This window comes from Mustela lutreola, chromosome 6 (genome assembly GCF_030435805.1).
Source record: "Mustela lutreola isolate mMusLut2 chromosome 6, mMusLut2.pri, whole genome shotgun sequence".
In the NCBI taxonomy this organism is placed as follows: Eukaryota; Metazoa; Chordata; class Mammalia; order Carnivora; family Mustelidae; genus Mustela; species Mustela lutreola.
Genome location: NC_081295.1, coordinates 154,355,216 through 154,380,725, shown reverse-complemented (window position 1 = coordinate 154,380,725; position 25,510 = coordinate 154,355,216). Strand labels below are relative to the sequence as shown.

The 25,510-nt window shown below is 47.3% G+C and overlaps 1 protein-coding gene and 1 long non-coding RNA gene across 3 annotated transcripts in view; one reads left to right on the top strand and one right to left on the bottom strand.

Moving 5' to 3' along the window:
* Positions 1-255: 255 nt before the first annotated feature.
* NRSN1 (neurensin 1) lies at positions 256-20,473 on the bottom strand. Of its 2 annotated transcripts, XM_059179456.1 has the most exons (6): positions 20,315-20,473; positions 18,450-18,525; positions 15,534-15,625; positions 10,986-11,065; positions 10,405-10,602; positions 256-1,876 (listed from the first exon to the last, which is right to left on the bottom strand). In XM_059179456.1, the coding sequence occupies exons 5-6, from the start codon at positions 10,591-10,593 to the stop codon at positions 1,478-1,480; spliced, it is 588 nt and encodes a 195-aa protein (XP_059035439.1). In that variant the 5' UTR covers positions 10,594-10,602; positions 10,986-11,065; positions 15,534-15,625; positions 18,450-18,525; positions 20,315-20,473; the 3' UTR covers positions 256-1,477. The 2 variants fall into 2 exon arrangements, with proteins under 2 accessions (XP_059035439.1, XP_059035437.1); XM_059179454.1 differs by lacking the exon at positions 15,534-15,625.
* A 121-nt stretch (positions 20,474-20,594) lies between these two features.
* The window catches only part of LOC131833290 (uncharacterized), a 38,619-nt gene continuing 33,703 nt past the window's right edge, over positions 20,595-25,510 (top strand). Inside the window, exons 1-2 of the long non-coding RNA XR_009354379.1 lie at positions 20,595-21,157; positions 23,516-23,597. This is a non-coding gene — a long non-coding RNA (uncharacterized LOC131833290). The remainder of the gene's footprint in view (positions 21,158-23,515; positions 23,598-25,510) is intronic.

Sequence of the window (25,510 nt, the reverse complement as noted above, 5' to 3'; positions counted from 1 at the left end):
CAAGGTGAGAACCTGAGGAAGTCGGAATGATTTCTCCCCTACCTGGCCCCTGATCCCTGTTCTGTTGAGGGTACCGATGGGCCCCGTGGTCCCCGCTGGGCCACGCATAACGGTGCACACTGGAAGGGCTAATTGCTTACTCTGTTCTTCCATTTCGCCAGGGAAACCTGAGAGCTCACTCGCCCAGCCTCAGGATGCAGACTCGTTCCTTGGAGAGAAAACAGTCGCAGCGAAGGAATGACACGGCAACTTACGTTCTGTCTGGGCACATATTTTATTATCCAGGGAGGGAGGAAAGAGAGGAGACACAGGACTCGAAGGGGGCACGATTTCTGAGAGAAGACCAAGGTCACGTTCTCCTCAGTCCGGTTTAAGTCCATGGATGACATAAAAGTGCGTAGGGGTGAGATGAGCATCTTGTTGGAGAATCAAACATCTTATTTGAGGAAGAAAACCCTTTTTAAGGTTAGTATCTACTCACGGGCTTCTTATTTGAGGATGGCTTACTTTAGTCTTTATAAAAACACGACAGCACTGTATAAACTGCTGGGGCTGGATATTGAAACGTGAGTACCTGCTGATTCGGAGATTTTTCTGGGAGTCCAGATCTCAAACAGTCCCACCGAGGTGAGAGCCCCAGGGACATCGCAGGCATGGCCCCCGGGAGACCCGATGACACGCGGCAAAGGAGGAATCTCAGACACCATAGTCCAGGATCTCTGTCGCATCGAGGGGACACTGAGGCCGGCGCAGGTTAAACAAACCCCCGAGGTCACACAGCTAGGGGGTAGTAGCTTCTCCTTTCCTCAGCTCTCGGAGGCTGCACAGAAACTCCTAAAGTTCATTTCTTCCCCAAGTTTTCTAAAGTTGGCAATGTTAGCTTTTCAAGTGAAAACACTGGAGAGAACCAAACCAAACCAAAAAAAAAAAAAAGATTGGCGGACAACTCCGATAAATTTGTACCCATTCTCAGCAACCTCATGTGAAGAGTTAGAAGACGAATGTTTGGGTCAATGTCAAGGAACTCGACTTGTCTATGAACACACATGACAATATCTTACACGTAGTGAGACAGGAACAGACGCAGCACCACACAAGAAAAAATCAGGAAACTGACATTAGAAAATAAAACACGCCACGTTAGCCACTGGTCATCTGGTCTAAACCGCTGGGCGCTCTCCAGTAACGCGGGGGGAAGGACAGACAGTCACGATATTAGAGAGGGGAGCTCCCGAGGGTGCCCCATGGGCACACGAGACCCCCTGAAGCAGCGTGGTGCCTACGCACAGGTCTCCAGGGACGTCACCTCCTCCCAAGACCCCGAGCCAAGCCGAGGTGAGCTCCCGCACCGCACTGCCCGCAGCCGAGCCCTGGGCTGAGGCCAGCCAAAGCCCAAATCTCATCATCTCCAAACCTGGCCCTGCTCCTTGTTAACACTGCATGTGATCAGAGAGGGGGGACTGGGGTGGGCGGTGTCTCAGGTTGCCGAAACAGGCTGGACATTCTGCACCCTAGACAGAGTGACGGGAATCTTTGTTTCCCCGGGGCCCGGGGCTTTTGTAACGGGCTGGCTGTGGACCTTGATGTCCGCGATGCGCTCTTTAAACTTCTGCTGAAGAAGCTTTTCCTCTTTGGAGTAGCTTTTCACGAACACGGACGTCAGCAGGCACCCTGCCATGGACGTGCCCCCGAGGCAGAAGAGAATGGCCCCGGCCAGCTTGCACGCGTCCAGGGCCCCGTTAAATTGCATGGCCTGCGTGTCCACCACCACGAAGTCAGCTTCGCCAAATGCTTCGATTTTGGGGGGCACCAGGAATCCCACTGCCAGGACAGTCAGTCCGAGAACCACGAAGACGGTGCCGGAGATGAGTCCGACCTGGGGAAAGACACGGGGAGGCGGGACAGGGTGAGCTCATCGCCTGGGCTCTCCTGAGCTCCCCAGAGCAGGACCTGGCTTCTGGGAGCAGTTAATATTCCCCTGCACCCCAACTTTGGCAAGAGAACCCTATACCGTTTCCTAACGATAACAGAAGGTGAAAGGAGGCACTTTCTAGTTTTAATGCCAACCAGACAAGCCAGCACTGCCTCAATGGTTCCCTTTGAGCTTTCTCAAAGCAAAAAGCTATGCAGCGGCCCCATCACCTTCGGACTGAGTTGTCCCCTTGAGTCTCTGAGCAACGGTGAAGCAGTCTTGCACCCGGGAAGAGCCCTGCCCTCTCCACTAGGCCCTGGAGCTCTGAGAAGCTTGCCTGGAGCTCACAGGGAGGCCGTAGCGTCCCCCTATGCATATAATCTGTGACATAGAACGTCTGCATCGGATGGGCTTGCTCTGTGCCCATCACGGAGGGACACGAAACAAGTCCATTTCATCATTCTGTCTAAGCACAGATGACAGACAGGGTCACTGTACCAAGCACCAACCATCCACAGCCCCCCCACCCAACCCCGGTAATACGAACAGTGGTTCCTGCTTCACCCAGGGCAGCTTTGGTCTTACCCTGGTCTGTCCCTCCCTGTGGGTCAGATTTATCACTTACTTATTGTCCAATCATAGAATGGGCCCTGACAATCAAAAGCCAACTCCAGCTCCCACAGACCCTTCACCCACCCAAAGCCCACGTCCCGTAACACATCCTTCCTCACACTGTTACTGAAATTCCCCAGGACACCCTGTGGCGTCACCTCTCTCCCTGCAACGAGGGATCAGCTCAACTTGTCCAACCTGCACATATGTTCCTGGTGACATGGGTGGAGGACACAGGCAATCGCCTAAGTACCCAGCTCTTCCCCCAAGGTGCTGGGAGGGCACCATAATCGCTAGTTTACAGGTCAGGAAATGTCCCCTCAAGGAGGGTGGGTCACTGGCCCAAGGACAGACGTTGGTGAGCAAGTGGCAGAGAAACTACATTAGCTCAGTTCGGATACAGGGTAACACGCCAAAGCAGGAGGGGGCTGTCCACCCTGCGGTGGTTTGGAACAGACAGATTCGGGCACGGCTTCCAGCACTGCCAACAAGGACTTCAGTCACAGAAGGAAAGTTACTTAAACACTTTCTTCATTCATTTCCCCCTTTGTAAAAGGCTAAGCGATAACCAGAGTCATGGAGAGAACCAAGTGAGGCCAAGCTCGACAACGGAGCCCGGCGCCTGGCAAAGCCACCCACTGTCACAAGTCACTGTCACTACATCTATCTGGAAACGCGCCTCCTGTGAAATGATGCTACAGCGGCAACAGCACTAGAACGATCTGAGCGCTTGAAGGTCAGCTAATACAGTTATTTATTTTCTAAATGCATCTAAATACATTTCCTCCTGTCCCTAATTGCTTTTAGTGAACGTAACAATGTTGGGAAAAAACCAAATGCGCAGCACCTATCTTGAGCTTTGAATTTAAAGCGTATTTATTTAATTTATTTATGAAGTTTTAGGGTAATGCACTAATAAAGAAGATTGGGATATTAGAGGGAAAACATGTTCCTGAGTCCATCAGAGAGCTGGTATTACTGAGCTCTCGCTCACGACCTAGGCATAGGGTTCGCTATGTTTTTTTCCCTTGATGCTCTACAGCTTCTTATGAAAAGGAGGTATTTTTTTAAAGATTTTATTTATTTATTTGATAGAGAGATCACAAGTAGGCAGAGAGACAGGCAGAGAGAAAGGAGGAAGCAGGCTCCCTGCTGAGCAGAGAGCCCGATGCGGGGCTCGATCCCAGGACCCTGAGATCATGACCTGAGCCAAAGACAGAGGCTCAACCCACTGAGCCACTCAGGCGCCCCAAGGAGGTGTTTTTATCTACATTCACCTGGAGGAGACGGAGGCCAGTGGGTTGGGACAAGCATCGTTCAGGGTCCTGTAGCCAGCGGCTGGAGCGACCAGGCTCCAACCAGGTGGGTGTGGTCACCAAGGCTCACACTCTCTTTTTATTCTCCCGTGGCACTTCACCAATTACTTATGTGCTATTATTATTTTTTTTAATTACCACAGAGTTTTAGTCACCATGAAGGGACAAATTTCCATTATGTAATATTATATAGAAACTGAAAAAAACAGTCAATAAAAAGTCTTCTGAAAAGAACAGAACCTTTCCTACATGAGACTCAAGTACCATCAGAAAAGTTGGGTTGTAAAAAAAAATCATGTTTGGATGGCTTTCTCTATTTTTCTGAAAATAGTGGCAAATCCATCCCCAAAGCCTAACCATTATTTGTAACTTTAAAAAAATGAGTCACGCTGGAAAATTCTGAATGTGCGAGCTAAATGAACATTAATATCCACGCTGACATGCTTCCCATGTCACCGAATCCCCTTCTTCCTCAAGGACTGGCACTCGTCTTCAGAAGCTGAAGACTGTAAAGGTAGCCATCGTGGTTTCTGAGGTTCTGAAGGGTGACAGAGGCCAGCGCCCCGTGTCTGCTAGTCCTGCCCTGCTCTCCGTATCTCTCGTTCCTGCCTTACACTCCGTGAACATTCTAACCATTGAACTTGACCGCCGGACCGCTGCCGGGGGAGGCGGGTAACCGAATCCAGGAGCAGCCTGCTCCTCCGCTGAGCCGCGATGTAGAGATGAAAATCCACTCTTGGAACCTTCCTCGGAAGCTAAAAGGCAAACGGTGCCTTGCAGATGGCAGAACTCCTGCTCACTTCAAGAACTGGAGAGGGGCCGGGCTCCCCGAGCCTTCTCCCTTTGCCTTTGTTGAACGGGGGCATCCGAGGGGGGGGCCTGCCGTCTCTGGAGGGGAGGGCGGCGGCGGACACCGACTCCCAGGGTCCAGAAGGAGCCCTCCACGCAAGTCTAAGGAGGCGCTCCGAGCCCCGTGCCCAGAGAGGACCCGGAACACGGCGACAACCTGTCTGGGAGGGCACGGGAGGGCAGGACGGGAGGGGCACGTGCGGGATCTGAAGGATGCGTCTCCACGGAGCGCGGGACAGAGGCAAGACGGGATGCTGCGATGCATCAGCCTAGCCCTGGTGCCATCTTGGAGAATGGAAAGGAATGAAGATTTGGGGAGTGATGCTATACAGAGCCGTAAAAACGGTCTCTCTAAGTTGAAGTGGTCCTTGGCCTAAGAGAAAGGGGGCTCTCTTAAATAGAGTTTGAAAAAATGCAACACAGGGCTCCTTGAGGGTCTGAGAGCGCAGACAGCCCAGTGTGGGTCCAGGCAGAGAGCTGGGACCCCACGGGGAGAGGGTCCCCTGGGGCCTGGCACAGCCCCTGGGACGGCTGGTGGTCGGGCCGGCCCAATGCCGAGAGAGAAGGGCGTCTCCGCTGGGATAAACCTAACAGGACGCAGCGAGGACGGTGACTTCTGATGGCATCCTGGTTGTGGGGACGATGTGTGAGAATCCAGCACCTGCCGCAGAAACGGGGCTCGGACAAGGAGGAGAAAACCCAGATTCCAGAAACCCTGCTGATGCAGGCTGCCGGCCGGCTCCGGCTGTGACCCAGACCAGCATCCCGGTCATCATCTCTGCGTGAGCCGATGAGGTCAGAACATACCTGCGTTTGCTCCAAAAAAAAAAAAAAAAAGCAGGGCTGCCGGCAGGCGCCGGGCGGCTGTCCCGGCAGAAGGTGTGGTAATGACCGCTGGGAGTGAGAGCCAGCGTCGGGGAAGGACGTGCGGAGCTGAGGGAGCTGGAGGTGAAGGGAGCCGTCTGGCTGCGAGGTAACACGCCGCGGAAGCAGCAGCAGGATGCAAGCGGGACGCGTCTTCGTCATCGGTCCTGAAGACCACTCTGACCTCTCCTGAGCAGGACCTGGGCTCTGAGGGCTGTCCCTTGCCAGCAATGACAGCAGATGGAACTCACCTGGCCTGACCTGCCTGTAGGGACCCTGAGCTTTGTGGAGCAACCGTTGATGTCCAGCCGGGATCCAGCCCACGCGTCCCCCAGGCATGATCCCTGGCACCCGGCCTTGGTCTCCTACCTGATGGAGGCTCGGTCCCTCCAGCATGGGCAGACAGCCACTGTCCCCATCTTCCAAAGCTATTCCGGAGCCCTGTGTCTCTCTTTAGCTACGGCTTGAACTCATCCAGTCCTTGATAGTCAGGCCGAGTCCTACAGTGTCACTGAAACTGGTTTCTCCGAGGCCATGAAGACCCTCCTAATGGTCCAACCCAGTGTGACCTCATTCGAATGCTCTGCGGCCAGTGACGTTAAGTGCTTTCGTCTTCTTAATAACTCTTGTCCCCGACACGACTCTTTCCTGTTTCTCCGTCTGCATCTTTAACGAGGCACTCTCAACCGGTTTGGCCAGATGTTCTTAAATGACTGGTGTTTCCCAGGGTTCCCCCTTGACTCCCATCTCTTGTTCAAGATCTCTCCAGGGTTGCATGCGCAGCTGTAGTTCCAACTCCTGTCTACGTGCCAGGGACTTCCAAGCTCCCATCTCCAGCCTCGATTTCCTTCCTGGGCTCTCGCCCCGGACTTCTGACAGCCAGTGGTAAGATCTGCACAGAAATGTCCCAAAGGCTCCTCCAACCCCAAATACTCAAGATGGCCCCTTTCCTCCTTCTGTCCTCTCTTCCCACTTCCTCTGTGCTCCTGCCACCCACCCGGTCATGGAGCTCTTCTCATTCCTAGTATAAAACCAACTCAGCAATCTTTAGCTACACTTTGGAGAAAATCTAAGACAGATACTGAAACTCTGACTTAGCTCAGCAGGGGAACTGGAGCCATCAGGAGAGAGGGGAGGAGGGTCTTGGGAGGAAAGACGGGAGCCCGAGTCGCTCCCCGTTAAGAGAGGCTTGGAGGAGACGGTCTTATCTCGTGCCTGCACATGGCTGGGGACACCGTTTGAGAGGTTGCTAGTATGGGTGAGGAGAAGGTAGGAAGGAGAGGGACTCTGAGGTGAGGAAAGCCTGGGTGCGGTCAGGGGGTCGCACCGTCAGTTCACAGCTGCCGTTCGGAGGTGATTTGTCGCACAAATGGGCGGCGGCAGCTCTTGTCAAGGTCGAGTGCAAGACTAAGAAGAAAAGTCCCACCCCAGCCAGCCTGAGTCGTGGGCAGTGCCGCGGGAGGCAGGGGCTCCGTGGGATCACGTCACAGGGACTCTGCGTGTGCCAGGCGTTGCAGGCACTAGGATAAAGGAGCTGTGGCTGAGGCAGCCGCGGTGTAGAACCTGTGGGGTCCAGAGAGTGTGTGGAATCCTGTGTGTGTGTGTGTGTGTATTTACACCTATGAGACAATCCCCCTGAGAAAGCCTACATTTATTTTCTTGCCCGCTTGCTGGACTCAAGCTAGAAGGTTCCGGAAAAGTACCGATTTCAAAGCCTTTCAAAGTCTTCTGTGATCCCGCTCTTGTGTACCTGCCCCCACTCGTCTCTTGCCCCCTCTCCTCCAATGTCTCCTCTTCCCAGGGGATCTCTCCGTGGAGCCACTGCTTCCCCAGGCTGCCTCAGACTCTCCCTGCCCCCAATCCCCGCGCGCCCAGTAAGTACTGGGACTCCTTTGAGGGTAGCGTTTATCGTGCTGGATTGTAGCTCTCTGCGGACATGCCTGTTGTCTTCGCCAGGTCTGTCAGGTCAAGGCTGTATCTAATTCACAGGTGAACAACCGCGTCTTGTTCACAACCAGAGCCTCCCACGTGACCGTGCACACAGTGGACACAATCACTTGTACAGGAAAGAACGACTAGCACCGTGAGCTACAGGCTCTCTAGATGCACGTGGCAGGCAGAGATTCTACCTCAAGCTCATCAGAGTCCAATCTCCATCCTCATTAAGCCCCTCCAAGCTGCCCACAGCTCTGAAGCCGGCTCAGGGGCAATGTCCTAGCCCTCAGCGAGAGACCAACAATCCCTTAGCACCGCTTTTTTGGGAAGGGGGCAAGGGGAAGCCCATAACTTGAACCACCTGCAGATGCTAGAAACATGGGCACAATCATTGCCTTTCTCTGTACTGATAGGAAACATTTCATAAAACCCACTGGAATGGATTCCCTTGTCCTTCCTAGAAGGAAACAGAAGAATGGTTAGTGTCCTCCCCCAGTAGAGGACGGGTCTCTAAGTGAGTTCTCACATGATTCAGGTTGACTCTAAGCTTCAGAATGTTAGTCTTGCATTTTGTGATGAGGATCTGAGTCTAGGATTTGGATTTTGCTGGAATATAATCTCTATGAGCCCATGGACTTCTGCCCAGTTTTAGTCTCTAAAGTAGGTTTGGCATAATGGGAAACAAGTACTTTTGAACCTTGCTTGGGTCAGATAGAAGACAGAATTCTGAAGTTAGAACCCCGGGGTTGGTCATTAACGATGGGTTCTTTATTTGAAATCCATACCTGAGTCTCATTTGATGGATTTATAGCTTCTCACATCTCATCCTGGTTGTGCCTTGGAACCATGTGAATGCTTTCAGTATTCTGTACGATACTGGCATTTCAGGCTCTTGGCACGACGGATCTGTCAGGCAAATATTTGTTTTTTTGACACATGGGGAAGCAACCACCCACTTAACTGGGTAAATACAAGATGTGCCAAGCTTGGCTGCATATTTCGTCGGTCCAGGCCGGCGAGGATTCATCAGAGATGACAGTTCTACAGGGCAAGGATGCTGGGTCAACCAATTTTAATGCCGAGTACCCGACACTTGTAAGATATCGAATTAATGCGGGTCTTGGCTTGTCCCTGTTAATGACTGTGTTGCCCAGTACTTTATTTATTAACTAGATTTCAAATTTTCTTTCCACTTCAGGATCCAATGTTTCATTGGACCACTGATTGGAGGGACTGGGGCACTGAATCCTTGAACGCATGTGAAACATCTTATTTAATTCTCACAACTTTACTGGGTAGGGATGATCAGCATCACCACTGGGCTCACTACGGTCTGTTAATTTGCCCAAAGGTACAGCACTGTGAAATGGAAGGGCTGAGGTTTGAAGCCATGTAATCTGAGGACAGCGGAGTCCACGCTCACAAGCATTATGCGAATCGCCGCTAGAGATCCCCACTCACATCTCCAGCATAGCACAGCCAGACTCAGACTCTTGGTTCCCCACCACTGCCACTGCTCTTCCGGGGTTTCCCATCCCAGAAAACTGTAACATCATTCAGTAAATAGCTCAGACTGCAGGCCTTGGAGGCGTGCCGACTCTTTCTCTCATGTCTACCTTGCTGGCACGTTCTCACAATGTGATCTTCAAACTTTATGCTAAATCAGACTACTTCTCACCATCTCTACCAACACCACCCTAATCCAAGCCAACATCACCTCCTGCCTGGGCACTTTCAGAGCCTCGTAAATAATCTGGCTGCCTCGACCCGTGTGCTCCTATAATCTACTTTCCATGCTGAGTCAGTAGGATCCTGTTAAAATAGGAGTCGGTTCATGTCACTCATCTGCTCAAAATGGCTCGCCATACCTCTCCAGGAAAAAGCCAGCATCCCCATGATCACCTACAAGGGGCTACACAAATCGTCTCTGTCCCGTTATTTTTCTGGATCCACCACCTGTCCTACCCCTCCACCCCCCTTCCACTCTAGCCAGACTGAACTCTTGCTACTTTTCAAGCACACAAAATCGGTTCCTGTTTCACAGCTTTCTTCCCAGCCCAAAAAGATGTTCAGCCAGGTCGTCTTACAGTCCTGTCCCTCAGCTCGTCCTGGCACTTGCTCCAATGGCGTCTCCTCTGAAAGACTGTCTATGAACAGCCTATGCCACAACCTGGCTCCATCACTCCCTACCGTCTTGTCCAGATGCATTTCTTTCCACGGCGCTTGTCACCACCTGACCTCCTGGTATGTGGTTTATTCATTTATGCTCTGTTTCCTGTGATCGGTTACAGGTTCCAAGAGGGCAAGGGCTTTTCCTTCTCATCACTTCAATGTCTAGTGCATTGCAGCTTCTCCGCACAGAGTAGGGGCTCACAACTGTATGCTGAATGACTGAGTATGCTGTCAGATGAAGTGCTGTGGAGAAGCTCAAGCTAACAGTCTCCGATCATGGCTGGTAGAGGCAGAGACAGCACACTGACCATTGCTGACCATTGTACTATGCCTCAGCCTCAAATCTCTCTCAATACCTGATTATTTCTCTTTAATAATTGTTGCAGTATGTCAAATGATGCTTACCAAGCCTATTGGGGGGAGGCTTATATGATTTTTGCCTATGGGTGGCTTCCCAGCTGGTGAATTCAGCGGCCCATCAATATCAGTATCAAAAATAATAATTAATGATGGCATTTATACCTATTTACATTTAACCTGCAAATCAACCATTGTCCTGCATTTCCGGGCTTTCTTCAGCTCAAGGTTTATGTTCTCCTCTCCTAAGGGAAGAAGACTGCCCTTAGGATCATCAAGACGGAGGCACACAGAGAAGACCAGAACTCTCAGCTCTTCACAGCTACAGGATTCACCACAGCCGATAACATTTCTATCTCTTGCCTTACACACGTGTTCTTTCCTTACCTTCCAGAATGCTGAGCTCCACCTATTAGGTGATCTCTGGATCTGGAAATCATCCTCATACTCCCAGATCGAGGTGGTGCAGTCCTCATAGAACTGATGCAGATAGGACCGGACTCCGTAGTGCTGGTAACTGCCCTCGGTAGCTGCCTGCACCTGCTTGGACCCACAGATGTTGCTGCAAGAACTCATCCTTCCCAGCTGCAATGACAACATCCCCAGGGATCAGTCAGCCCCGCGCTCTGGCTTCCGGATTAAAGGGCATATTAAAGGTGAGAACTGGGCTGAGTCATGTTAGTCTAGTTGAACAAGTGCTCTTTTCTTAAGAGAAAAGACATTTTTAAAGACCGGCCTTTCTTATAAGCTGCTCTGCTTTTTCACTCAATGCAAAATTACCCCCAGACACTTGACGACTAGACGCTGGTTCTCCATAAATGAAAGGAGACATAATGGCACAGCTCCCTTAAATTATGCAAAAAGGGAAGCATGAAGCCACATGAAAAACGGCGACAGAGAAGCCGAGATTTTCATTGTCTTCACAAGAAATCTTTCATCTCTTAAAAACCAGTCGTCTTTACACTTACATGTTAAAGAATTAGGTCCTCTCACTTGCTACAGACGGAATGCGTCTCGGATCGTCCTCTCGGATGCTTTCCCACGTTCCCTGGTGGAAAATACGGGGTGTTACTCCTCAGCAGTTTGCAATTTTGCTCTCAGATCTCGTGGATCTTGCTCTCACATTTTAGCTAATTGTCACGTTGTATGGAATCTGTGTTTGAAGGCTGCTGAGCAACGCACGCGTCATGGTTTATTAATCACAAATGGCTCAGGCAATACTTTATACCTCACCGACTCTAACCCTAAATATTTCAGTCATTATTTGTGGACACATCTGTCCATGCAGAACGATAGAGCCTAACGGAGAGGGTAGACATAGACCGTCATCATGCTGCAGGAAGTGTCTACTATACACAAGAGGCCAGAGAATTGCTAAATGGAACTATGTTCTGGGTGGGTTGCTTGGGACTCGGTCTTCTTAAGATGGAAATTTCAACTTGATTTCACCTAATTAGTACCCTTAGAGAGAAGCATTTGGTTATTAATCCATGTTAAAAAAAAAAAAAAAGGAATTGTTGAGGGACAGCAATTTGGGTGAGTAAGGAAATTTTTAGTAATTCTCTGGTGTTTGGCTTTCTTATCTTCACATAAGCAGATACATATGATGGGAATGTGAAATACTTTTTTTTTTTTTTTTTTTTTAGATTTTGCAGTTATCCTCCAGATGGTTTTCCCTGTGTGGACATGGCCTCCAGATGACAAGACAAGGAGCAACGTAGAAGAGCATTTTCCCGTTGAACCAAATTCTCTCAGGACTTGTCCTGTATGTCATCCAGGTTAACACCAGACAGGAACAGTTTCCAAATCCTTATCCAGAAACCATGCAGTGATGTTTATCTACGAGGGAGAAGTGATCCCGAGCTGCCGGCAAGGACCCCTGTGTGGACCCTGAGTCCGGCTGGATAGAATTCAGGAGGTAAAATCAAAGCTGAAGCCCCACAGGGATGCCTGGGTGGCTCAGTGGGTGAAGCAGCTGCCTTCAGCTCAGGTCATGATCCCGGTGTCCTGGGATCGAGTCCCACATCGGGCTTCTTGCTTGGCAGGGAGCCTGCTTCTGTCTGCCTGTGATCACTCTCTCTCCCTCTCTCTCTGACAAATAAATAAAATATTAAAAAAAAAAAAAAAAAAGCTGACGCCCCAGATAGTTAGCCTTGTCCTGTCCCAAGGGCACAAAGTGAATCCATTAAATTATCTTGTAACAGGTGCTCACGGCCAACAAGGCATTCTGGTTAGAAAATGCTGTCAAATGCAGAAAAAAAATATATGTCCCTGATCTTAGAAAAACGAGGCAGATGGGTCCCATTGATGCTGACCAATACTCTCCTCTTTTTTACTGTTGGTCGGTATTACGTTTAGGGCCTTCCGCCCTGTTTCCGATACGACAGCCAGGAGTGATGACCCAGAAAAAGCAAGCAGGAGAGACAGACAAAAACAACTTTTTTTTTTTTTTAACTTTTAAACATTTCAGAAGGATATTATTTCATAAAATATAAAGATTTTAGAATGCACTTTTGCCCGATTGGAACAGCAAATTGTGATGGATCAAATTCGTTTGTTAACCTCGTTTACATATTTTAAGTGTTAGGATGATCACTTCAGTGCCTTTAATGCCTTATGATGAAGAGGATTAATAAGGGTCTACGTAGAATAATTTTTTTTAAAGATTTTTAATTTATTCATTAGAGAGAGAGAAAGAGAGAACAAGAGCACAAGCAGGGGGAGGGGTAGAAGGAGAGGGAGAAGCAGGCTCCCCGCTGAGCAGGGAGCTTGATGCTGGACTTGATCCCAGGACCCTGGGATCATGACCTGAGTGGAAGGCAGACACTTCACCAACTGAGCCACCCAGGTGCCCCCACAAGTAGAATAATTTTAAAGGTGCTTCTCAAAAGAGACATTTTAATAAAATTTAGATCAAGGGGCACTGGGTATCATATGCTACTGATGAATCACTGAACACTACATCTGAAACTATGTTGGCTAATTGAATTTATATTTTTAAAAAAGGAAGTAAATATTGATAAAAGAAAAAAACTTTTGATCAAGAGAAGGGACTCATGCTTTACTAATTCTGCTTTGTCACTGAAGACACTGAGGCATCAAAAAGTCATCTGCTAACAGGTGACCCCCTGAGTCAGGGAGCAGATGGCCAACAATGCAGAAAGCAAGAGTATGGCCTGAATCACAACTCTGAATAATCAGACCAAGTCATCCAGACACGTATTTCCAGGTGTCCTATAAAACATCAGAGACTTGAGCATGGAGAAAGGGTAAAAATAGGACTGGGGCACAAAGAAATTCCTCATAGCAACGGCAGGCGCTGTCTTCGCTGTTGAAGTCCCTCTTGCTCAGGGTAGAGCTCGATGCGGAGCTGGCCATGTGATATGCATGGCTGGATTCCAGCATACGGGGTCAAGTGCTTCTGTGTTATAGGTTGGGACTCAGGAGTCCAACTTCATTAAACAAAATACAGGTCAAATCATAAAAGAGATGGGAAGTGTTCTAAACAAATGTTTTTGAGTCTGAGTGATGGAAGGCTGTTACCCTAAGTCAGAACAGATTTTTTAGTGATGCTAGATCTGTGCTAGAAAAGGAATCCCAAAGAGCCTTACTTTCTTCTCCACGTATACGGAACACAAGAACACAGCCTGCGTTGTGCTAACCACACAGGGCAGGTTGTAATCCTAGTTCCTGACCTACAATGTATTGGTCATGACATTGCTGGTAAGCTCATTCACCAACCAGGCCTATGGTTTTATCATCCTCAAAATAAGACAGTGGGGCCAGATAGCCTTGAATTCCTTCCAGAGATAGTTTTCCAAGAGTCTCTGGCCATGAGTTTACAGAGTGAATCAGTTATTTTTGTTGGATAAAAAACTGGGTTTACTGATTTCCCATCTCTCATTGATTGTCAGATGGTCCCCAATTCCTTATCACTATCGTGTATGAAAGTTTTGGTTTACAAGAGCATATAAGTGATTAGGTAGGTCAATTACTTGATATTAAGTGGACTAAATGGTTGTGTAGTATTTGTTTCACAACTTACTTCAGGATTGTGTGCATTCCTAAACAGTACAAGTGTATCTCAGACATGGCAGGTTTGGTTCCAAACTCCCACAATATAGCAAATATCATATAAAACAAGTCAAATAACTTGTTTTGGTTTCCCAGTGCATATAAATATTATTTTTACACTATACTATCGTCTACTAAGGGTATAAGAGTATTATATATTAATTAAAAAATACTTCATTATTAGAAAATGCTGTCATCTGACCTTGCAACAAGCCATAGTCTTTTTGCTGGTGGAGGGTCTCTACCTTAGTGTCGAGACTGCTGACTGGTTAGGGGGTGGTTACTTAAAGGTGGGGAGGCAGTGGCAGTTTCTTAAAATAGAAATTGTTTGCCATATCAAATAGAAGTTTGCCATATCAATTCATTCTTCCTTTCACTTGAACTCCTATTGGCCACTGTAGAGGTATTGATTGTCCTAATTCCAATATTGCTGTGTCTCAGGGAATGGGGGGGGCAAGGAGAGGGAGAGAAACAGAGGAACAGCTGGTTGATGGAGCCGTTAGAACACATGCAACATTTATCGATTATGTTCGCTGTCTCATATGGGCAGAGTTCCTGGTGCGCTAAACCATCCCAATAGTAACATCAGAGATCACTGATCATAGATCGCTGAAACAAACACAGCAATAATGAAAAAGTCTGAAATACTGTAGGAATTACCAAAATGTGACCCTGAGACACGACGTGAACAAATGCTGTTGGAAAAATGGTGCTTGATAGACTCGTTTGACTCACGGTCGCCACAGACCTTCAATTTGTAAAAAACAAAAACAAAAACAAAAACATTATCTATGGTGAACAGTAAAGTGAAATGCACTACAATGAGTTATACCTGTAGCCCCTGGGGACCTCAGAGGTTCCATACATCTTTCCAGATGCATAACTTACTGGATTCATTCTTAGAGGAGAATGATCAGTAGAAAGGAATTTAAAAATGTACCAGGTTATAATGAGAATTTTGCACCTACAGAAACACAACAGAGTTACAGTTGCTCCTAGTGAAGCCAGTAACTTTTTGTCCCAACATAGAAAATGTTACATTTGTTTAGAATCTGCTTGGTTGATTGACACCTCCAGTTACCATCAAGATGAGACTCGATGTCATTTCATAAAGTCCCTTTTAAAAGCTGGGCATTATAAAACCAGCGAGGGCCGAGAAGCACGGGAAGGTATGTGCAGAGGCTTTTCAGCTTGGCTCAACATTTACTCAGTGAGCAAGGTCTCCGGAGAAATCTGGCTTTCATATTGGAGTAACGATAGCTGGAGTAGCAGCTGCAGAAGCAGTAATGTTCTGTCTGTGACTCTTGTTCAGGGATGGGTCCTGAAGAAGGCTTAACATCCCAGGAAGTGCATGAACAGGGGGTAGGGCGGTGGAATGAAAATATTTTCCAGCACTGTACCTAAATGGGCTTACGTGAGTACTCCTTTTATCAACACCCTACCTGGTTCCTGTTTGACTTTCTGTCCTTGCTGCCGGCGTGGCCATCATGATGGAGCTCGAGCAACACGAGCGTCTGGCTGTTGGTTTGGTCATCTATGAAGAGGGAGTTATTTTTACTCTCCTCAAAGGACATTCTAGGCTAATTAGTTGAGGATCTGGGCATGGTTTTCTTCTTTATATAATCTGTAGTATCTATCTCAATTCCTTTTGTAGTTATACATTCAACTGGCTCCTCCAGTCTTGGCATCCAGCACACCGGCCATGTTCCGGAGACCCACAGGAGGAAGATATCAGGCCTCATCGCCCCTCCCCAACTCTCCTGAGTGGCCTCCAACAATTAGAGTGTTCGATGCCAGCCCTCTATCCCTCTCTTTCTCTTGTCCAAACTCATTTCTTTGTAAAGGGCTGGTGACCATCTGATGCTCCGTACGTGCTGTATTTGTTCATGGTCCAAAACACTATGTACGTGAGGGACTGGAAGCTTCCTGAGGGTGGGCGCTTTCTGTCCTGGTGACAAGCACTTTGAAACTCCTTGAAATAAAAGGGTCCATGGGTGGGTGTGGATGATGGTCTGATCATCCTTCCTTTTTCATTCCTCCCTTCCTTCCTTCCTTGTTTTTACAGCACTAATGATGGGCCAGATTGTGTGAGATAATAAAGCTGAGGAGCACACAATCTGCTCTCAGTGGACACTTAGATTAGAAAGAGAAACCCTGCTGAAGCAAGAAGGGTGACAAAATGGGCACCAAAACCAGATATTTGCTGGGGCCCTGGCATGGCTCATTCAGTTGAACGTCCGACTCTTGGTTTTGGCTCAGATCATGACCTCAGGGTTGAGACCGGCCCCATTTCAGGCTCCGTACTTAGCGGGGAATCTGCCTGAGATTCTCTCCCTGCTCCTTTCCCCAACTTGTGCACGTACTCTCCCAAGTATAAATAAATCTTAAAAAACAAACAAAACAAAACAAAGCAAAACAAACAAACAAAAAAAACAGGGCGCCTGGGTGGCTCAGTGGGTTAAGCCTCTGCCTTCAGCTCAGGTCATGGTCTCAGGGTCCTGGGATGGAGCCCCGCATCTGACTCTTTGCTCAGCAGGGAGCCTGCTTCCCTCCCCAACCTCCGCCTGCCTCTCTGCCCACTCGTGATCTCTCTCTGTCAAGTAAATAAATAAAATCTTAAAAACAAACAAACAAAAAAACAAAAGACAAAAAACAAATAAATCCAAAACCTCAGATATTCGTAGCTGGAAGGAGTGAAAATGCTGAGAATCCTTTGAACAATTCCTCTTTTAAAAATTTTTGTTTTTTTTTCTTAGGGCACCTGGGAGGCTCCGTGGTTTAAAGCCTCTGCCTTCGGCTCAGGTCATGATCCCCACATCGGGCTCTCTGCTCTGCAGGAAGCCTGCTTCCTCCTCTCTCTCTCTCTCTGCCTGCTTCTCTGCCTACTTGTGATCTCTGTCTGTCAAATAAATAAATAAAATCTTAAAAAAAATTTTTTTTTCTTAAAATTCAGTTTCGTTACCACAGGTGTACTGTTAATTTCAGGGTAGGATTTAGGGGTTCATCAGTTGCATATGACGCCCCACGCTCATTCCACCAAGCCCTCCTTAATGCCCACCACCCATTCCCCCCCAACCCAGCAACCTGCAGTTTGTTTCCTATGATTAAGAGTCTCTTAGGGTTTGTCTCTCTCTCTCTGATTTCATCTTATTTTGTTTTTCCTCCCTCCCTCCATGAACAATTCCTCTTTCAGCAAGTAAACCCATACAGGTACTATTAAGATCACTACCTGTACCAGTATGTGATTGTATCAATTTGTTGGAAACTTGACTCTCAGTCAAATAAAGGCAATTGCTTTTTTATCTTACTTAAAAAAAAAAAATGTTCTTAGCCATGAAAACAGAAATAAGTCTTCATGCCTCTCGAAACCCCAAGAACATCATCGACTCTATATTATTTGCCTTCATGGTCTCCTTGAGGGAAGAGAGGCAGAAAATTGAGGCACAAAAAAGATTAGTGCTTTCCTGTGGCTCCCTGGGTGAGTCGGTTGTGAATCCAGGCCCAGGCTCTGTTCTATTTATTCTCTTTGAAATATCACTCCATCTTTTCATACTGCTTTTCTCTCCCACAAAATCCTTCGGAGATAATGAGAGTGAAGTCCCCATTAGAGCCACTTTTCCACAGAGCCAGGGCCGCAGGGTAGAGGCGCAAAGCTGCTTCAGACCATTTATCCAGCACCAAACCAAAAGGTCAATTTGCTAAAAGGGCTCAGTCTCCGCATGGATGCAGGAAGGCAGGAAAGCTGGCTAAGAGCTCTTTCATTTTTAAATCAGGTATTCTAGAATTGTATAAGCATGACCTTAAAACTTGAAAATGTGTTTCTACCAGAAGATCATCGCAGAGGAATTTTATTTCCTTGGAGCTGTGGTAGAGATTGCAGCTCTGCATTTTGAGCTTTTTAATGCCATCTAAGTCAATAAGTATGCAGCCACTTTCATAATGTTTTTAAGATTTGTTTGTTTTCGAGAGAGAGATTGAAAGAGAGAGAGAGAGTGAGCGCCCATGAGTTAGAGGGGCAGGGAGAGAAGGAGAGAGACTCTCAAGCAGACTCCACATTGTGCATATTGCTAAACGCCGGGCTCAATGTCACCACCCTGAGATCATGACCTGAGCTAAAACCAAGAGTCAGCCGCTTAACCAACTGAGCTGCCCAGGTGCTCCTACTTTTATAATTTTTGAAAAAGGAGTAATGATATGCAATTACCTTATTACTCCTTCGAGGTGTTTTTTAAAGTAAGGTATACAAAGTCCAAAATCAAAATGAGAAAAGAACTCATATTCTCTTAAAACCTCCTCTTTATCTATGTGCAAACCACAAGGTGCTTATGAATTTGCTTGTGACAAGGATGGAGTCTTACCTTGGAAGTCTTCCTCTTCCTCTTCTCCTTATTTAGTCTTTGGCCTTTCTTTTTAACGGCACATCGTCCTTCAAACCTATTTAAGAAAAAAAAAAACAAACAAACAAACCAAAACTCTGCAGGATGTGATATAGGTAAAAATCTGAATTTCATAAGCCATTCTTATGCCCTGTAAAGAGTCACTTTAAGGTTGACAAAAACATTGGCAAAGGACTTCTTGCTGAAGAGCAGGGAGTTATTTCTTCTTAACAAAAGTATACATATTTCATAACTTTTTAATGGGCTCTCAGGAGACTTTTTAGGGTAAACGAGAATATAAATAGGCTTCGTAAACTATAACGTACTATGCAAACACTATTCTTATTTTGATATAATTTTATTCTGCATAGTCAGTAATACAACTAGACTAATACACCTGTATTTTAAAAATTCTAAATAAAAACTTTATTTGCTCCCTAGATACTCCAGAATTGATCTATCTGGTGCCTGTTCCATTATACTGTAAAGTAAATTAATCTTATAGCCATGGTATTTTCGATCTGTTTACATGCGTTTTAGACTTACTGTAAATCATCTTTAGATGATTTACTCATTGCGTTGATTTTTTTACTCCTACATCCATTTCTTCCTATCATGATCATTTTACTTTCCATCTGCCTAAGAAAAGCAGGTGCCCATGCAAGATTTAATTAAAACGCCAGGGCTGGCTATAGAGATACTGGCGCCCTACATTACTCTAGTCATGTGAAATAAAATAATAGCTGGGCAATATTTTTCAAGAAGTCACTAAAAATTCTTGCTGATGAACAGTTCCATCTGGAAGAGAACCTCAAAGACGTGAGGTGAGCAAGTCTAGTTGAGGCTTGACAGACTGTTTTCTGTATTTTCCAGTTTCAGCCTCTATGAGCCATAGACTCACTTCTTTGTCCCCAAATTTTATTTTGTAGGTGGTATGTGAGCAGATTTGGCGGGGGCTAAGGGGAGCAAATTATATTATTAGGGTCCTGGATCTGGATAAGTGAAAGAAAACAAGTGGTCTTCACAGCAGCCCCCCTCCCCCACCCCCATCCGTGCCTCTCTCTCAATTAAATGTCTCTTCTTTTTTGTCTGTCTTTTTGCCCCTTTTCTCTGAAGGAAATGACTCCCCACTTGCCTTTTACCAAAGGCTGGCCTGGTCTGGAGCCCGGGGATCTCTCCAACGTGCTGAAAACATTTCTGCTTCAGAGCCAGGAACTAATTAAGTCAACATCAGCTGTTTAACCGCAGCTGTGTTTTCTTTGAGGTCATCAGCTCTGACCCCCACCCAAGGCCTCTTTCTAACAACACAAAGAAGTAGGTCCTGAGATTAGATCCAAGCCCTCACGTATCTTTGAATATGGCAAAGGAATGGGGAGAGCAAGTATGTGGGGGTGGGGTGGATTCAGCCTGGAAAACAAATCAAACCAATTTGCAAACTTCCAATCCGTATTTGATTCTTACCTAACACATAACTTTTCTCGTCTCCCGGGAAAGAAACTCTTTTAAGTTTTCCCTGTATACCTCTCCAGCTCTTACGTAACACAAACCACAAATCACCAAAGCATGGAGTGGGCTACCCCTAATTTGGATGTGTTCCCGGATTTTAATATGCATGATCTTTGTAGAGATTCGTGCACATATAATAAACGTGAACGAGTAAGGTGTGTGTGTGTGTGTGTGTGTGTGTGTGTGTGTGTGTGGTTGTGTATGTGTGGCAGACACAGAAAAACAGATCAGGAAGATGTGCGCGTGAGGAGCGAGGCAGGAGAGAGGAAGGGAGGAGCGGGAGAAGTGGGGAGAGGCAAGCGGAGCACAGAGAGCCTGCCCTGGGCCCCGCAAGGCTTTACCTGCCCCCTCCGATCCCCTGACCCGTGGAGCAAGTGCAGCCGGCTAGCCGCAGATCTCTCGCCGGGGTCCCATCGCCGCCGCCGCCGCCGCCGCCGCTCCCGCCGTGCGGAGCTCAGCCCGCGTGATTGACAGCTGGGCGGCTAGCGCGCCCGAGGCCCGCGCAGCTGCGGCGGCCGCCGGAAGGGCCACGTGCGTCCGCGGGGCGCGCTCGGGCGGCGCGTGGGCGGGGCCCCGCCCGGCGCCTGCGCCGACCCCGTCCCCGCCCGGCCGCGCTGGTGGGGGGGTAGCGGGAGGCCGCGGCTGGTGGTCTGTGCAGCGGCCGCTGTGGCCTGGGGGAGCGCGGGGCGCCAGCTCTGGCCTCCTGCAGTCCTGGTGCCCTGTGCCGCCCAGCCCCGCGCCTCGCCCAGCAGGTGCACCTCGTGCTATCTCCCCAGTGGAGGAGGCAGGCCGGCCTGAGCTGAGCTGTTTGCACCACCGCCCCGTTTGGGGTGCATTTGGGGGTATGCAGAGGCTTCTCTGGACCCTAAGTTTTGCCCTTGAGGAGACACGCGAGGAGAGGAGCTCCGCTGGGCGGGTGGAGCGCGGCCCTGCTGGAAGAACCTTCCCGCGTTGGCACCACTGAGCACTGTGAGGTCCCAACGTCAGGGACTCCCCACGGGCGAGATGGGAGGGCGACGAAGAGCGTGAATTCAGTTCAAGAAACACACACACACACACTGATGCGTGAAAGCAAGAACACACTAGAAACTACCCGTGAAATTTTCAGAAAAATGTGTGTAGGTGTGGGCAGGTTAACATGTAAATAGAGTGACTCCTGCTTCGGGAGACTCTGCAGACCCCTGGTAAGTGGGATTTAATGGAAATGACTGCAAAAATAGTATTTGCCCAGTGGCTCTGCACAGAGAATTAGAATACCTCAGTTTACCTAGTGTTGCTATGTGCCCGGCAGACCTTGCTTTAGGCCCGTTAGGTATCTGTTCATTATAAGCGTATTAAACCCTCACATCTGCTGTGTGTGTCGGGGGGTGGGGGTGGTGGTAATTCTTTGTTATCCCAGTTTTACAGATGAGGAGGCCGAGGTATAGAGAGAAGTGGCTTGCGCCCACAGTGACAAAGGCTCGTCATGACTTGTCACAGGTCACACTACTGGTCCGTGGGAGAGGAGGGCTGGAATCTGTAGGTTTATCTCCCAGACAGGCTTGAGCATGTAAATGATATCTTGCCTGAAAAAAACACAAAGAAGCTACTCTATTTTCATTAAAGGGGGGACAGACCAAGGCAAATATTGAGTGAATGTTTCGAGGGGGAGGATCCCCAGGGAGGACTGTGTGCTCTCCGTTCTTTTGGTTCTCAGCTCTTGCCCCAAGTTTCTACACTACTTTTCAACACTGTTGAAACCTGTAGGTCCTTCCCAGTCTTCGAAAAGTACTTCTTTAAGGAGTTTTGACATGTTGCTTGTTAGCTTGCTTTTCTTATATTCAGTGAGTGGATCTGGTGAACATTTATTTATTCTTAGCTTGTGACATGTCTGCTGTGTTTTCCATCCTTGAAAGTCAGTAAGAGTCAGGAGCTCTGTCACGCTTCGTCAAGGGCACGGCTGACTGCCAGTTGCCTACCGTGTTGGTTTCTGCTAAGTGTCCTGGCCTCCTCGGACAGTGCATGAAGAATCCATCATCCATTAGACATGCAGACAGGTAGTCTGAATAGGGCTTGAAATTGGACAGACCCGACTTTTAATCCTGGTTCTGCCAACTTCTGCTGTTAAACCTGGTCCACTGGCTTCCCCACTGTATACCTCATTCTCCTCATCTATAAAGTGGTTTTAATAATATTTCTCCATATCGTAGTTACGGGTATTCAAAGAAATTCTATTTATTTATTTTTTTAATGAAATTCTATTTATAAAGCATTTATCACAATGCCTGGTGCATAGTAAGTACTCTGTAGATTATCACGATGGTGATGATGATAATGGTGGTGGTGATGATTTAGCGGAATTTTTTTTTAAGATTTTATTTATTTGAGAGAGAGAGAGAGAATGAGAGAGAGAGAGAGAGCATGAGAGGGGAGAGGTCAGAGGGAGAAGCAGACTCCCCGCTGAGCAGGGAACCCGATGTGCGACTTGATACCGGGATTCCAGGATCATGACCTGAGCTGAAGGCAGTCGCCCAACCCCCTGAGCCACCCAGGTGCTCCTTAGCTGAATGTTTTGGGAGCTGATAAATAATTTCAGCTGGGAGTCTCAAGTCTTCTCAGTTTTCCAAGCATTCTCCATTTGCTTCATTTCTTCTTTCACCAGGTCTGTTTTCAATGTATGCTCTCTCTGGCCTCTTGGTGGATGTTTCTGATGAGGTAGCATGGGGCCTGGGGGCCTGGGGGTTGGGGATACACCTGTCCAGGAGCTTAGGGGCAACCCAGTTCTTCCAGGTTCCTCTAGCACATCTGCCTTTGGGTCCTTCTCAGTCTGAAGTAACTTGAGATAGAGTAAGATGATTCACACATCTCAAGATGCCCTTAAATGTGAATTACCACTATTATCTTGCCTTTTTCAAGTTCATAGGTTTTATTTATTAGCTTTGCAAACATTAGGGAACAAAGATGATCATGTTGAAGCAACTAAGTTTTCACTTAGAACATACCACACAATTTCCCTGGGTGATGTTACATAAAAACATTGACCAGTGAAAGTATTGTTAATTCATTATTCAACACACATTTATGGAATGTCTGCCAATCAGAGCTCAGAAGGTGAGATGAAGACAGAGTGTTATGGAAAGTCACAGAGAGAGGGGGTCAGGAGAGGTCGTCGATGCTCAAGTTGTTTTCCAGAAGGGATGCTATGATTAGGCTTTAACCTGCCTATGTAGATATTTCATGATTCCTTTCTAAGTTCATTTCTCATCACTCTGAATGTATTCAGTGTTCTGTAAACACAGCTTGCATGTTCTTTCTTTATTTCCTTTGGTGGTTCTTTGTGCTTCTTCCTCCATATCTAAGACTCCAAGTCCTGCTCATTCTTCAAGTCCAAATGTGACCACCACTTTTCAACGAAGCCTTATTTGACATACTTGAATAGAGGTCATTGCTCTTTATTTTGAACACACATAGCATCCTGTCTTATCTGTCTTATGCTACTGCCACTTTTTTTTTTTTTTTTTGGCCTTCTATTGGCATTATTTATGTATTTATTTGCTTTCCAGGCTTGTAAACGTCGTGAAAGAAGGATCTACCCACAATCCACTTTGAATCTCGCACAAAGACTAGCACATCACTTTGTATAAAGTAAGTACTCATGTTTGGTAGATGAATCCGTCGTTGAAGAACGAGGATCTGGGGATGAGTCCTGCCAGGGGGATGAGACTGGGACAAAAGGAGGAGAGGAGAGAGTATTATGGCGGGCTTAGGGAATGCAAAGCCCAAGATTCAGCCTGCAGTCTCACTTCTCAGATTTGTCCCCGGAATCCAGGACCTCTAAGGGGAGGAGGGGCAGTGATGGGGAATGGGCTCCATATAATTCATTCACTCACCAATGAGAGGCAGGACGCTTGGGTGGTGGCCTCCCTTGCTCCCAGGGTGACTACAGCCTGTCCCAGGCTGAGGCCACAGTGTTCCTTACCAGGCAGTAGCTTGTGATTAGTATGCTGCCTGTGTTCCCGGACAGAACAGATGTCTGTCTGCTTTTCTCTGTTTAATGATGATGGCAGGTTCCCAATGATCAAGATCCAATTTCACATTTTCTGAAATGCCGTAGCTGAGAAATCCTGTGTAGCCCAGTTCTGAGGCCCAGCTTCCTTTGCAGGAATTTTTGCTTTGCAGATTCATATGGACTGAAGGCACCGTGGGCAGGAGTGGTCTGGGCCTTGCTCAGGTGGAGCGGGTGATTGGAGGGCGTCCCAGGCGTGCTCTCTCCCTAAGTATATTCCTTCCTTTTCCCCCAGCAATAAGTAACACTAGGACTTCTGTGGAACTTGTAAATTAATAGGTACAAGAGAATATTGGGTATTTGAAATAGTTTCTTTGATAAGTTTATCTTTGGAGTGTGAAAATATATTAGCTGCTACTTTGGTGATTAGTGGAAAAGTCAATTAGATCCTTTCTTGTAACAGATTGATTTTAGGGATGGAGAAGGAATACCATAGGGCTGGGAAAAAATATAGGTTCAGAATCTGAAAAGCTGCCCCAAGATCTCAGCACTATATTTCCATGCTGGTTTTTGTTTGTTTGTTTGTTTTGTTTTATTTTTTCACTGTGTTCCCTCCCAGAACTTTATTGAGATATAATTGACACATGCAATATTGTGTGAGTTTAAGGTACACAACACATTGATTTATACATTTACATCTTTGCAAAATGATTACCCCCAGAATATCGGTCAATACTTCCATCACCTCCCATAATTACCATTCCCTTTTCTGGTGAGAACATTTAAGTTCTACTCTCAGCAACTTTCAGTATATGTATACAATGTAATACAGTATTACTGACTCTAAGTATCGTGCTCTACTTCGGATCCCAGAACTTACTCATCTTCTCACTGGAAGTTTTTTTTTTTTTTTTTTTTTAAAGATTTTATTTATTCATTTGATAGAGAGAGATCACAAGTAGGCAGAAAGGCAGGCAGCGAGAGAGAGGAGGAAGCAGGCTCCCCGCTGAGCAAGGAGCCTGATGCGGGACTCGATCCTAGGACCCTGAGATCACAACCTGAGCCGAAGGCAGCGGCTTAACCCACTGAGCCACCCAGGCGCCCTCTCACTGGAAGTTTTTGACTTTTGATTGACATTTCCCCATTTCCCTCTCTCCCCTGCTCCTTGTGCTAGGTTATATTGAGATTTACAGATACATAGATTCTGTCCTCCAGAGGTTTCTAATCTAATCAGGCCCTGGAAATAAGTCATGTATATAAATAATTATGATACAAGTATCCCAGGAGAGAAACAGATAAGCTGCTGTGGCAGTTGAAAGAATTGAGAAATCACTTCTGATTTGGGGATAAATGAAGTACATCTTAGATTTGAGGCTTTGAAAGTCTTTGAAAAAACTGTGTCCAATGACCTGGGTTTTGAAATACAAGTGAAATTTTTAAACTTGTGACTGCAGGGAGGAAATCCAGAGATGGGACTGGAAAAAATGCCCAGTGTGATCCCCTGTAGCTCTAGGAACCAACAGTTTTATTCGGGGTTACTACCTTTTTCGTT